The 15690-nt window shown below is 36.9% G+C and overlaps 1 protein-coding gene across 2 annotated transcripts in view; it reads left to right on the top strand.

The window, feature by feature from the left end:
* Positions 1 to 15690, top strand: part of nrg3b (neuregulin 3b) — a 65773-nt gene that overhangs the window by 38249 nt on the left and 11834 nt on the right. For both annotated transcript variants that reach the window (XM_087793163.1, XM_087793162.1), the window contains exons 2-5: positions 2197 to 2332; positions 9447 to 9520; positions 12068 to 12094; positions 13726 to 13828. In XM_087793163.1, the coding sequence (XP_087649289.1) occupies positions 2197 to 2332; positions 9447 to 9520; positions 12068 to 12094; positions 13726 to 13828 (340 nt within the window). The remainder of the gene's footprint in view (positions 1 to 2196; positions 2333 to 9446; positions 9521 to 12067; positions 12095 to 13725; positions 13829 to 15690) is intronic.

Below are 15690 nucleotides of genomic sequence, written 5' to 3'. Positions count from 1 at the left end.
AGCATGCTGTGTTTTTGTGTAAGAATAAATGAATCCTTAGGATTGCAATTGTACTTAAACTGGTGTAATATGACAGAGCCACTTCAAAAGCAACCACTGGTTGGGATTCTCTCCCATATAAGTAAAAGCACAGAGCAGGATTTGGCTGGAACTAATTGACAGGCAGTCCCTGAAGGAAAAGAGGGAACAAAACACAATTTCACAGATCCAGCAGCAGACCTACTTAAATTCTGTTCCTGCCTGAAGTTTTGGCTCCCAGAGCAGTTTTTTCTAAAATTATCTACAATATTTAATAATAACAAAATCACGATTAACTCTGAATAGTTAATAAGTTGAAAATGGCTCATTAAAACGTTCATTAAGATTTAAATGATCGCGTATGTTCTAAACACCATTCAGAGGAGTGTTTTCAGTGTAAACACACGATCTGATCATCTGTCTCACTTTCCGGGCTATTTCTGTCTTGCTGTGCATATTTACCCGACGTGCCATGACAGATTTCTGGTTGCTACAGCACGAACAAACATGACGGGAAGGAAGAGAAACTGTTCTGCAGCCTTTTAAAAAAGCGAGAGATCAGTATTCATTCTTAAATAATTTAGGTTATACATCTATATTGTTTTTAAGTGAAATTAAAAGGAAGTTGCATGAAAGAAATGTCTCTTGTTGTCTTTTTTTATCTGAGTGAAAAGACAGAATATTTCATCGTGGATCCACATTTTATTGCAGGAAAAAATGCTCATGTAACAACACCTAGCTACACGAAGTGGAACAAAATGACACTCTCTGTGCTGGACTATAAAACTCACATTAAGTTTAAAAACATAAATAAATGTAAAATATTGTTGTTTTATCATGCAACTAGATGGACTTTGACCAATATCTGAGTTCTGTAATCTAGATCTGGTTTTCAATTGAGATGCTTTTCCCAATTCATGTGCCCTAAACAGTACTTCACCGACTCAAACCGCACTTTCTGCGTCCCTGCCATGCTGACCATGATGTAGACATATAAATTCCTTTTCACAATTCTATTTTGTGTTGGACTAAAGCAAAGTATCCAAGTTGAAACCAAGATTATAATAAGAAAACCCAATGTTAATACACCATCAGAAAACAGCCCAAAAAGTTCTAATAATGAGTCCCTTTAGAGAGTTTGTTTTATCTGATTTTGAATCATCATTTAGCAAAAACTGAGGCTCCACAAGGTAACATAGAATAATCCTTAAACATTCTAACAACTCTTGATCTCTTTGTCTCCGTGTCAGTTGGAATAACACAGAGGGAAAACAATCACTCCCTTTCAGCAAACGAAAGAGAAAAAACTGCGTCATTACAACAGTGATCCTCCCTCCGAGTAAATCCTGGCTCCATCTGCTGGCGAGTCACCAGATGGGTCCCCTCAGCATCTCTGACATCACATCCATGATCCTCCCATTGAGCACTCCCTGTTCCTCCATTTCACAACTCACATTGACACACTTTCCTCACCGTCATCTTAGCTCATCTCCTGTCTTCTCACGGTCTCTGCAGCAAAGACTAGATATTTAAAGATGTCTAAATAACTTGACGGAAGTTTTCTTGGGTATTCACCAACAAGTTATCAATAATTGAATAGAAGTCAGATTAAAAGTGGTATCTCGATGTGTCAGTTAAGATAAAGTGTTAAACAAACGTACTTGTTCGATTTTAGAGCGACCGAAGGTGTTAAACAAACTGCTGACTTCTCAACACATCTGGACTCTTCAATCCTGTGGAAAATAAAAGAGAGAAATTCAGGTTGAAGCTGTACTAAGTATGGTTTTTAGTTTCTCATTCTAGATTTGGATTATTAAAAAAAAATCGAATGGGAATCTTTGTTTGCCCTGTCAGAGCATCTATGATGTAATTGAACCAACACAGCAAATGTTATGAAGAGCCTAAGCTTAACGTCAGACAATCCTTCTGTCTGTTTAAAATACACCAACAAATATGACAATATTATACATATTTTGCGATATTTTACACAATTGTATATAAAATCACACAAGATGACTTAAAATTGAAAGCAAAAATACAGTCAAAACCATCGAAAACCTCTTTTCATAGTGTTTTTTTTCCATTTGTGCCACCAAATGATCAATCAGATCAAATAAATGTGTTCATTACGATCCTGTGACCTCCGATCTTTACTCTAATCTCTATGTGTTCCCACAGCGATGGTCCCCACCTTGCCCAGCATTCGATCGGAGGTCTTCAAGCCGTGCGTGGAAGACAAAGACCTGGCTTTCTGTCTGAATGAGGGGACATGCTCAATCATTGAGACTGTAGCCGGTGTACATCGACATTGCAGGTGAGCTTGCTGACACACTGCCCTAACCCTTCTGTACCTTGAGCGGGGTTGATTGTTTTTTAACCTACTGACCCACTCCAATGATCACTATCTATAAGGGTGCAGCCTCTGCCTGTTTGTCTGCACGATAAATGCACACAGATGTGGTACAAACTTAACACTATAATCACACTCAAAGGAGTGTAAGCTTGGCCTTAAACAACAGTGAAATAAAATGATAGCAATAGTCAAATGAAGATATTGCTGATGTAATTTGTAAGTCTTGATTAACTGGTCTGTATATGTATATATAACTTCTCTTATTTATGAATAGAAATGTGGTAACAAATAACCAATGACTGATTAAGTAGTTGTTAAAAAAGATGTTGATCAATCTGATGTTAGCATTTATTAATATAAGGATGTTGTGCCAGGGGTATAAACTGATTTTTTTTGTTGATCAATATATGTCATGGGCAAAAAATCGATAAAAAAAATCTTTACCTCACTAAGTCAATTAAGTAAATGTAAAGTAAAAAATTGAATTGAATTGAATTAAAGCAACTTACAGAAGTCATTGGTGAATATTAAGAAAAAAAAAAACATTGTTATTTTTTTTCTTATCAAAACATTTGTATTTTCCGTATGCAAAATATACATCTATATATACGTCTAAGAGAAAACAAGCTTAATGTACAATATTTACATTCATTGTCAGCAAGCTCTCCGGGAGCGATGTCAGCCAAATGATGAGTGAAGCAGGGAAGCATGAGCGCAGGTCGTCAAACTACTGTCAAGAACATATTGAAAATGGATTCCTCACTAACCATGCATGAGTGAGTTCATTATACAAAGAACAATTTCTCCTGTCTAAACACAGATGTGGAAGTGTGAATGTGAATAAGGAAGTATGCCAATAGTCAGTTCATCTTCTACAGACTTTATCTGTATACCTGAGCCAGAGGTCGCACGCTCTTACCTATTCTTTTGTTTTGCAGTGGCATTTTAAATCGATTTGCAGTCATGAGCTGTGTCTCAAATCGCATAGTGCATAAATGCGTCTCAATTCTTAGTATGCGAAATGTAGTGCGCCATGCCCACTAAATTTGGCGTACCGCACTATAAGGCGCACTTTAAAGCCTTTAAATCCGGAGCGCCTCAAATATGAACATTATCTGGTGGGTGACTTGTTTACAAACACTTTCATGACTCTGCGCCGACTGAGCTGACACGCCGTGGGCGGAATTACGTCATCACAGGGTAGGATTGACGACACAGCGCTATACAAATACAACTTACTTACTATGGAGTAGTAAGATTACTGCCACCGTTTTGAGCGAGTGTGTCTTAGTTGTTGGTACACTCAAAATCACTCTACTGCGCGCTCAACCAGTCATACACGGGCTCAACTTCACTGCTGCACACTCAACATTTGTCTGCTCACAAGACCAGTCTCACGCGCTTCTGCTTGAAGCCTTTTAAACATCATTTGAACATCATTACCATGGGAGTTTTAGAGTTGTCAGAACGCTTAATAAAGTTTGACTTTATCTGACTGTTTTGTTGACATTCCCTTTAGCACAGCTTTATCTAGTAGATGCATAACACAACCCCAGTCAAACGTTTGACTGTATCTTTTATTCTATGCGCTTTATAATCCGGTGCGCCCTATTAATGAAAACTGTTCTAAAATAGGCCATTCATTGAAGGTGCGCCTTATAATCCGATGGACCTAATAGTGAGGAAGATACGGTACTAAAATGGCCCAAAAACTGGGTATCGATGGACACTTTCTACCCTAAATGGTCGCCAGCTTAGTGACCTTGACGTTGTAAACGGAAGTTACGTATATACAGTATATATGATGTAATTATATACGTAACTTACATTTACAATATATACTTACAGGTGCATTTTCAGCCAGCAGTAGAAGGATGAAAAGTCTTCAGTGCTGATACCGGCGTAAATATCTTGCGAATATTTCATTTCTCATATTTCTTCAACAAAAAAGCAAAACATGCTCCCAGCAAGTGTTGGTGATAGTGTTACTTCAGCTGGTTGCGAGCATCGTAAAAAAAAAGGAGTAGAAGAAGAAGCTGTCACGTCGTTTACGGTTAGTGCGTAGCGGCAGTGTTTGATTTGAGACATACTATCTGTCAAGAATTTGTGGACTAGTTAGTACGTACACTATCCTGATGCATACTAACCGCCAGTGCACTAAAATAAGTATACGATTTGAGACACAGCTATGGTGAATGTAGCAGTCATGATTGTAAGACAGATGTCAATAGCTACCCAAACATTGGCCATCTAATACATGATCTTGTTAATCTTTAGAGGGAGGGGCCAGGACGTATTAAACTGGGTCTGCAAAATGATGTTGGAACTATGCATAGAAATCTAGTCTGAAATGATCTCATATCATTCACAAAGTTTGTTCTGTTGAATTGAAATGCTGAATTAAAAATCTTCTCGCATGCGACTTCATCATGTCATGAGGAGACTTTCTTTTTTGAATGATTCATGTGGTGTCAGTGTAACAAACAGTTCAGTTTCCCCATCAGCATAGAAATGCTGAAACCTTGTGTGGCAGCTGGGTATTCCAATTGTCAACGTATTAGCTTTTTCTCATTCACAAAAGATCACATTCTTTTGTAATATGAATCAATTTCAGAGAACCATGAACAAATGGTTACTATTATCTGTAGTCTGCAGAAAGTTTACTGCCGTTTAGAGTAAAAGACGAACAGAAAACTTTTTTCTTGATGGTTTCTACAAACGGGTTCTGTCACCAACGGCCATACACACAAGAGAATGTTACATTACTATTACTGGGACCGCCACCACAACAACTATTGTTTATTTGAGCTTTTTCCCCTAATGTTTTTTTTTTCAATTTGAACAAACATTCAAGCCATATTATTAATGTTGTCAAACTGCTGCTGCTGAGGGAAGGTCACTGTGCTCAAGTGGCTCTGGATCACATTACATAATATCATAAATCTGGCCCAGAGCAGACCTTATTCGGCCTCTGGCCTCCGTTATAAACTGGATTATTCAACATGCAAAAAATATAAAATCGTTTTAATTGTAAAAAATAAATGTTTCAATGCGTCACTCAAGCTTTTATGATTATAAGTCAAAGGCCAGGGAGTCAAGCTGGTACATGTCAATGCCAATTCATAACTTCTGTGAAGGTTTTTTTTTGTCAGTCAGCTTAGAAATTCTACATTCTGTAATTGGTTTAAGGTATAGGCACTTTTTATTTCGCACGATTGATTGAGATGACTTATAGTGCATGCATCAAACTGAAGGCTCACAGGCCAAAACAAGGCCTGCCATTTCATTTTGTGTGGCCCGCCAGATGGTTGGCTCTAAATAGATTAATGTTTGTGCTGGTGAAAGATGCCAGATAAGATAAGGAGCAGAGATTATGGATGTCAACAATCATACTGAGATTTCTAATAAGAATGAAACTGATGATGAAAAAAATATACAAATTGAGGAAGCCGAGTGTATGTGTGTGTGTGTGCGTGCGTGTGCATGTATGTGTGCGTGCAAATGCAAAGATACTTAAAATAGAGCGACCCTCCAAGAATGAAAAGACAATATCACAATCAGACATGATTGTGGAATAATGGCCCTGTTTACCTCCAGACCCTTCTGTGGTATTATGATTACCATCAACACTGGATCTCAGCACCACTTCTAGCTCATTACTTTGAGATTAATGAAGCAAATCAATCTGTCTGCCCATCCGTCAATTACTTTTCAAATGATTTCAAACTGATCGAGTAATGCCATCTAACACATTACCTCGTAAGCAGTGGTGATAATCATAAAAATATGAAAAACATTTAAGCCCAGTGCAGGCGGGGGGAAAAAACCCCCCTTTATTTTAAGATAAAATAAACATACAAGTGTAGCTGTTTTTTTTATATAGAAGCATCCATTTCCTTAAAAAAAAGGTATTGATAGTTATCTATAATAGCTCAAAGTTCAACTTGGCAGTGAATCCGAGCAAACGGGTGTATTAATGATTTAGTTCCCACTCCTGACCTAAGGAGCGCAATGCCATTTTATCTAACGCGCTTATTCCTGCTTTGGGATTTGGAATCCTGAATCCACTCACAGCTACGGACAATGTAGACTCATCAATCAACCTATATAAGTATGAACGGTGGAAATAAACCAGAGTGCCGGGAGGAAAGCTACGCTAGCATACGGTCATAATACGAAGAGGGTAAACTCCAAATCAGGCTGGATGCTGGCCTAACTAGGCAGGGAACAAAACATCTGGCGAGGAAAACACTTGCGACAGAAGGTAAATAGCAGATTTTGTTGACACGACATCCTTGTCCCTCCTTCGTGTTTCCTCTCATTGCACCCAAATATTCCACGTCTCCGGGCACTAATTAGAGATAGGATGTTGATTAATTATTAGCCATGTATCTCCACCCCACTCTCGTCATTCAGACTCAGAACATGTGTTAAAGGCAGGCGGCTAGTCACAGCCAACAGCCGTCCCATGAGCGTCAGCGCTCACTCACTAAACAAGCATGCACACACACACACTGACTGCAGGATGGAAACAAAATGAACACAGGCAAACTATGCGTCTATGTGTCAACCAATAGCTCTATAGCACAACTTAATAGAGAGAGTTAATAAACAGCAGAATGCTTCCATGGACACACAAACCATCATTTACATAAAACTGAATAAACTAGGTTGAGTGAAAGAATTAATACCTACTGTTCTTTTCTATGCTACTTTTAAATCTGGTTGAAAATTGTTTTAATACAGTTCAAATGAATGTGATCACAGTTAAAATGTTTGATTGTGGTCGAAAATTTGATGATCGTAGATGTATGATGTAAATTAAACAAATGTGTGTATGATTTATAGTGTAGAACTGTATTAAACTTATATTAATAGAATATGAAAACAGGCATAAATGAACAATACATAAACAGCCTCAGGTAGATTGAAGTTTGGCTACAATCGAGGCGATCCTTTCCTCTCTTTATGCAAGCTTTATATCTTTGATCCAATCCTGCCATTATCTATACATACTGTATATATTATAGTATTCACTTTAGTATTTTCACTTATAGAGGTGAAATCAGGATTTTTCCCTCCCACATATATTACAGTGTCTTTTATTTAAGCAACTTCCTCCCATTGTTACACTCTCAGATTATCATAATTGTTTTTGCATTGATATGTTCCACATCAATTTTGTTTCAATTTATTGGTTGTTAAATTACGAGAACCTGGTTTCTTGGCGGGTTTTGGGGGAATTTGCGTCTCTAGATTTGAACGATTTTCCCCCTAATTTTCTTGATTTTCATACCAATAAATATCAGTCAAGTAAGTCAAGTTTCCATCAGCATCTGGTTCATGTGATTTCACATGAACCATGAACATTTTTTGGTTAGTCAAAATGTTTATTTTTCAGATTTGATCAGATGGAACTCACTAATTACTTTGATTATTAGATTTTGGTGGTTATGAATGTTTTGTCCTTTCACATGTATTTGTAAATCAGTTTTTAAGACTTTGCAGGAACAGGAAAAGTTGTGTAAAACACAGAATACAAAGACTAAAATAAACACATATCCATGTGATTTTGTTTGTAAAACATGAGGTTCATTCAACCCATGTTCTAACTGGTATGCACAATTGTTTGTGCCTTTAAAATTTGGCAACACGACAGACCTAACAACCTGTTAATGGTGATGGGTTGGTGATCAACATGCCATCTGGCTTTGAATGGCACAGTGGATACAATTGTAATATAGTTTATGGATAAGACACTTTCCTTTCTGCTGAATACATCTCAATTCTGTGAAATGTAGCATACAAAGCAGACACGTAGCAACGAAGGTAACGGCCAAACGAAGTTGGGCCAGTTTCCATGGTAACATTAGAGCAGTGAATGCGGTGTGTGCCTTTAATGAACATAGAGTCCTGAACATGCATGGCAAAATACAACTAAAAAAACAACCTGCATCCTTCTATGTTTCACAAATTTACTACACCTGGTGAAAAATAGTGTTCCTTTTTTTTCAATGTATTATTGTAAAAAAATCCTCAATCAAAATATGTAGTGAGGAATTTTATAAGAAGTAGTAATGTTTAAAAATGACCCTCTCTGCTAAATTATTAGAGAGATATTCTGTTGAAACCTCACAACAATCTTAAACTCAGGGCGCAACTTTATGAGCTCAAAAAATAGTGCACAGCTTCATGATGCTTTATTAGCCATGTAGTTGCAAAGATCCTCTGCTTTCAGAATCCTGCTCAAGAAACTTTTGATTTTGCTCTGAGCCTATACATTTATTCGATCATGTGAGTGGAACCACCTCTGTAGATTTGTAGATGTGACATTATTTTGTCCCACAGTTGTGCAGGTGATGATTTGTTGGTCAAAGAATGAAATGGAAGCCTGTGCTTGTCTGTAATAAGCAAGAAAATGTGAGTTCACAACAATTTTAGACAGCTCTGGAACAGTCTGCGGTTTAAACCAGAGGTGGGACTATACGATTCAATTCCCTAACAATATTTGCCTCGCAATAATTGAAAATGTCACGACGCCAATTCTGCGATATACTATATATTGCAAGAAATGCAACCAATGATATATCATGGTATATGTGACTGAAAAGGAAAGAAATACCCATAAAAAGGAAAATGTGTTGTGGATTTCTTCAAAAATATCCTACAATTTACAAATTAATAATCACTGGACATGTATGAAGTGCTTGGATATTGATAATAACATGTCTTATGTTGACCGGGGCAGTTATTCTGATATTATAATGTCTTTAGCTAGATAAGAATGAACATTTAAATTATTGGCCACATTTCAGCTAATTAGATGGTTTGCAGAATCATAGTGTTGCTATTATATTTCACTTTTGTTCCCACATATTGAATATTCTTTTTATAGTGTTCTTCTGTCATCTGTCTCACAAAAGTACTTTAGTAGTTCCCCCATAGGAGAGCTCTTGTCTGCACACATATGGATTCTCTTATTTCTTTTGTCCTACCCTCTGCTGTTTGAAAGAGATGAGATTTATTTGCTTGCTTTGTCTTAACTTTAATGTTGTATATGTTTGTACTTTGTTAGGTGCAAGGAAGGATACCATGGACTGCGATGTGACCAGTATGTGCCCAAGACAGATGCCCTCCTCTCAGACCCAAGTATGTTTCCTTTTTTTTTTCAATAGACATAGAATAGGGCCCACTACGCTATTGGGCAAAAAGTATCTGTGTGTGCATCTTGTGTGTATCTTAACTGACCACCAGGATTAGGGAGAAGGAGCGAGTAAGGTTTGATATCGGACTAATTGAATTGTCAAAACTTTTACTTTATTACTCCCATTTCAACGCTTGTCGTCTCTGCGGCAAAAAAAATCCTTGACCTTAAAACTTCACTGACGCTAAAATGTCAGTATCCGCCGCCAACCCCCATCTCTCTCTGAAACAAAGCCCAGGGGACCCTGCTGTGCCTATAGGTAAGGCTTCATCCAATTAGCAAATGAATGTTGTTGGGTACCCTAAATGAGGTACTAATAACAATTAAAATTAGATGCTGATGCAAGATGTTTAATATAGTAGAAAAAAATACAAACCAGGAATAGGTAAATAATCTGTAACCATTGCATTATGGTATTGCAATACATGAATGAAAAAAATACACAATTAATTTTGTTATCAAGGATTTAAAATACATGATACAATCTCATTTCTTATTCTCCTTTGGATACAGATTTAAGAGCTGTTCCGTCAAAGATAATCAGTCATAACAGTGTTGTGCCTGTCCAAAAATTCAATTTTGTCGATAAGTATTATAAATATACCTAATTGACAAGGATTTTCTTAATATAAGTGCTATGACAAATTACGTTTTTGTTCCAGAATTGACTGCCTAGTAATCATTTAGTAAAGAACCATAACATACCATACTATAAGAGTCCATTCTTAAATGTCCTCCAAAAAGTAGGAAAGGCCAGGACCGTAGGTTTCATCTCAAAGCCCTGGACAAAGACAATAATTAAACCCTGGTCTGCTGCTGAGTGTTGGTTGTAAAATTATAAATTATACTTGACGGTTTAGTGCAGAGTCAGGATGTTTTTTAACTCTTAATTGGACTCATGGGTGTGAGATAGAGCTTTAATTTACACCCGGTATGGAGTACTAAACAATGTGGAATTCAGCTTCTCATGTTTGCTTCAGAGAATATGCTGTGACGGTCTAGATAAAAAATAAAAAAAGGTAAGAAGGTTTAACACAACAAGCAGTGGAAGTCAATCATCTTATATCAAATGTGTATCGGTTGTTGCCGTTCTCTCTGACTACAGATACAGATACACTTGATTTATTTCAAACATTGTTGTTCCCTCCTGCTGTCCTCCAGCCTCATGCTTTATCATTAACAAACAGACTTGTTCTGATAGAGCCTCTGGCTCTCATACAACATGACGGTTCCCACAGTGGCAGTGAATCATCCATGCGAGGCCGTAGTGTGTTTGGTGAATGAGGGTAGACAAAGTAGTGCCAAAGAGAGGGTATCAGAGTTTTAATGATATCATGTACACAGTTTATTTCAAGGAATTATTTTCTATTCCTGCTGTTTTGTCGTAGAAGTGCCATTAATAAAAGCGTTGATCAGTTAATACTGTCCAATAACAAATAACATTTCTACCAGTGGACACACCCGGTTCTTTTTGTTTTGTCATGCAGTACTATGACCAAGGGTCTTTTTGATATGTTTATATCTATCGGTTCTTTTCATCACTTTCATAGCTCGAGTGTGGTCAGGCAAGATGATGCTCTTTAAGATTTATAAACCCTCCGCCGTAGTTTTCTGCTCAATTGAGTTTATGTAGAACACATCGCTGCATTTCACAACTATTTCCCAGCGTGATAAGTGACAGGAGACGGTTTAAAAGATGAAGAGAGCCTTTCCCGTGTCCCTGGAGATGATGCTAAAGGTTGTCATATATTCAGTCATAGAAAGAACGATTAAAAAACGCTTTCTTAATTCTCCTGTTGGTTTAAATGCCGTATACAACCAAATTAACAATTATTTGGACTAATATGATCATAACAATAAAAATAAAGGTTTAGCAAAGAGCTAGCTTACACGTGCAGTGAACAAGAACATTGGCTGAAAGACACAATATTGGAATAAAAAATTAAAGAATATATTTTTTAATTTCTTTAGCCATTCTCAGTCCATAAATAGTCCAAAATTGTTTAATTTAAGAGTTGATGTTAAGACACGAGATGGCTTTTCTTCAAAATAAAAACGAAATTTCACATCAATAAAGACAAAAACATTGCTTTTAGGCATTCCACGTTTTCTTTTTGTAGTTTGTATGTTCGTTACATGCTACCCACAGCAGTAAGAACTTGGCTGAAAAATTGTGTGTGTGTATTATTTTAATAATACATTAATGATTCTTCCTTGTAAAATATTGAGCCTATAAATGTTTCATGTTTCCAAATATGAGCCACAGCTAATTCACATCGCTCGAGGGGTTGTTGAGCTCATTACCTGCTGCTCAGGGGATCGCTGCGTCAGAGCAAGCTATCAAACTAACTGTGTTCTAGTTGCGATGTACTCCTACCCGGAGCGGTATTTTCCGAGTTAAACCAAGTTGTAACTCCTGTTCTTTTTCCTTCCCTCTCTCTCTCTACCACCCCCTATTTTCTCACCCTGCCATCTGGCCTTGAATGGAACAGCGGATGAACTTGGAATAGAGTTTATGGGTAAGACGCTTTTCTCTCTGCTCTGTAGTTCATGTGTCTCAGTACTGATAGATACTGATATGTTGCATACAAAGCATTGTAGCAAAAGAAGGTAACTGGAAAATGAAGGGGGCCAGTTGCCATGGTAACATTAGAGCGGTGAACGAGGTGTGTGCCTCTAATAAACAAAGAGTCATGCAGATGCATTGAAATACAACTAAATGAAACAATCCAAGCGTCACAAGTTAACCATAACTGGAAAGGCATTTTTTTATTTGGTTTTCATTTAATATCTACAATTCAAATCATTCTAAACCGACAAATAGGAACTTGTTATAAGAAGCTTAAGCTTATCAGTACACAAAGTTAGTGGCAACTTCATCATGCAATATGACTTAACTAACTAACTTTTCCATACAAGGAAAATGTACTGTATAGGTTAAATAAAAGCTTGTTACACACATCTATTGTCATAGTAAATGTAGCTCAACATTTGCCTTTTACAAAGGCTGTATTTATGGAAGCTCCTGCAACATTGATCAGAGAAAATACTATGATCAAGAGCATGAGAGCTCCAAGATCTTTTCTTTTAATTATATCACCTGTCCCAGCAGCTAAGCTACCAGATTCAGTGACTCCTCCTGGTTTGAGACGAAACACCTATTGCTCTCTGGCCTTCCATCTGTTACACTTACTAACATCACTAATGTGTAAAATCATAAACAATAACCCCCCCCCCCCTGCTTTCCCATTTGGCAGTGACTCAGATTTCACAATCAACAAAAAAACAACTCAACTATAGCAGCTGGATACATAATACACAAGGGTAATACAAACCTCTGTCATATTTCACAGGGAAAAATCCTTTATACGCTTCACTGACCTGATACAATACAATTATGAACTTTTTAGAATACATTCAACTTTGTGTAATGATTCTACCAACAAGGGGAAAGTTATTCATTTCCCATCCTAGCGAACAAAGTGCATATCATCTTTATATTATTCTCAATAGTGAACCATGCAGACACTACTATGTTCATAATGGCCTAAAAATGGAAATCTTGAATCTGTAACAATATTTTCATCATAACAGCAACAGCTGATCCAGCATAAAATTATTTATAGAACACTGTCTGGACCGAATACGACAAGAACACTTCCTGCTGACTTGATGAAGTAGATTCATATTCCCACTCATTCTACACCTGCACACCAGTCAGAAGATTCCGCAGGAACTCACAACTAACATATCCTCCTTACTGAAATTTTGCATATAGTCCAAATATTTGCATACATTTGCAACTATTTAGGTTTTATAAATAATAAAGAAGAAAAAAATCAAAGGAATGAATGTAGGGGGAAAAACGGTTAGAATCCCTGAGTTATAAATAACACATTTAAAGACACTTTAAACACTGCTTCACCAACAAAAGTAGCCTTGTCCTAACCTGACACTTTAATGACATACACAATCACACACACACACACAAACACACACTGACTGGTTGCCCAGTCAAACACGTCAATATGCTGTTCTGGGTACTGTCCTTGTTTCATCCTCTGGCAGCCATTTTATTCCTGACTTTGTGTCTCTATGTCAGTCAATATTCAATTCCTCTCTTAAAAGTCTTCTTGTTCTTTCTCCACAGAGAGCGGTGACACCTATCAGAGGCAGGTTCTGTCCATCTTTAGTATCGCCTCAGGAATCTGTCTTCTTGGAGTGGCATGCATGGCGCTCTACCACCGCAACAAGTGAGTGATGTCCCTCAGTAACACATCAGTAGCAGAACTGGAACAGGATATAACCGCTATAGCCAGTCATTTCCAGGTTTATTTGTTATTGCTGGTTTGAAAAAAGTAAATCATTTAGCAATATTCATTATATTTCCTTAGTAAAAAAATACATTCAAATTAAAAGCAGATAATAGAGAGTTGATAACAGTTTGGTTCTATGATAGCTGGAATGATCCGAGACGGAAAAATCCTCCTCCATGTTACTAATTTGCTTTGCCGTGAGTATGGTCCGTGTGCAAACTTTTTATGGAGGACTTTTTCTGGCAAATCAGGATAATGAGCGGCAAGTGAAGTCACCTAGACGACTTCTGGGTCAGTGCATGACTTGCACTGAGTCAAGCAACACAAATTCTGTATAAATAATCCAATAATGGTTTAGATTTTTCACAACCCAGCCCTTAAGTTGAGGGTTGGTAACTATAATGCAGAAAAACAAGCTATTCCAATTGCCAGCATAAGGAGCTGCATGTGACCCGATACAATTAAAATGTGTATGGAAAAAATGCTTTATTGAGCAGTATTAAACATTGTTAACACATTCTGTGTCGGACATAACATTTAAACTGTAACTATATATACTTGTTTTCAATCACCATTTTATAGTCTGTCTACGGTACATAAGCTCAAGGCAGCAAAAGTACAATAAACAGTGACATATTCATTAGAAATAAAGTGATATTAGACTTGATAGCAGATATACTACTGGAGAAAACCATGGCGAGTTACAATAAAAGCACCAATGAAATAGTATTTCAGTGAAATACCGAGTCATCTTTGACTTAATTTGTGCAAATAAACAATCCTCCAAAAACATTGTCTGACTAGTAGTCAAGTCTGTGTTTTGTCTCTTAAGTTGGCTTCGTCATAGAATCCATGATAATACACAGAACAACACTTTAAAAATAAAGCATTACTAGAGACAAGAAACCATGGAATTTTTTTTTTTTTTTTTTTATCTTGTCCACCTTACTTTGTTAAAAGACAATTATTGCACCATGCAAGCCTTTTCCCCCTCCTAATATTTTAAAATATTCCTCCTCCAAGCAACCTGTTCATTTTACTCCAAGGTTATTTCAAGTATTGAATAGGCTGTCTTTACTGAATGAGGAACACGCAGAAAAACAGGTTACTTGCAAAAATGAGATGACAGAAATGTAGCTTTATTCAGAAAATCTTATTCAAAAATATAAAAAAGAATGATTGAAAAACCCAATGGAGAAGAAAAGGTGTTATTGTGTAAATCAGATTAGAGACATGTGGGAGAAACAAAGGACTATTTGACACCTTCACAGAAGGAAAAGCACAAAAAATATGAGCTAGAAACTCAATCATTTAATACTCCTGAGCTGTTCAGGTAAGGACATAATTTTTCAAATGTACCTCATCTCTAGATGAATCCAAGAGTGGAGAGGCTGCATGCATGCAAAAACAATGTTTTTCTCTCTTTTCTTGGGAGGAAGACTGAGTCCAGTAAAGCACAATAATACATGCCTGGGGTATTAACAATATGATTGGCTAATGCAAATGTATACAAGTCCACAAAAATAGAAATAAAAGAAAGTTACCATGTTAAATGTAAATATAACGTTTTTTCCATTGAGTGTGGCAATGTACAGAGAGACAGGAAATTAAAAAAGATCCTTTCTAGTTTATTTAATCTAAACTAATTTTAGTTCATTTAATGATTAAGTGGTTTCTTATCCAGCAATTGTTTGAATCAGGTTCATACGCAGACAAGTTAAGAAAACCATACGATCTAATGTTTCTCGATTTAAGTATATTGATCACGAAAAGATTGATCTCCCTTTCAGAAGAGAGTG

Source organism: Callionymus lyra, chromosome 6 (assembly GCF_982586985.1).
Source record: "Callionymus lyra chromosome 6, fCalLyr1.hap1.1, whole genome shotgun sequence".
Taxonomy (NCBI): Eukaryota; Metazoa; Chordata; class Actinopteri; order Syngnathiformes; family Callionymidae; genus Callionymus; species Callionymus lyra.
The sequence above is the reverse complement of the archived record's forward strand: the minus strand, read 5'-3'. Positions and strand labels throughout refer to the sequence as shown.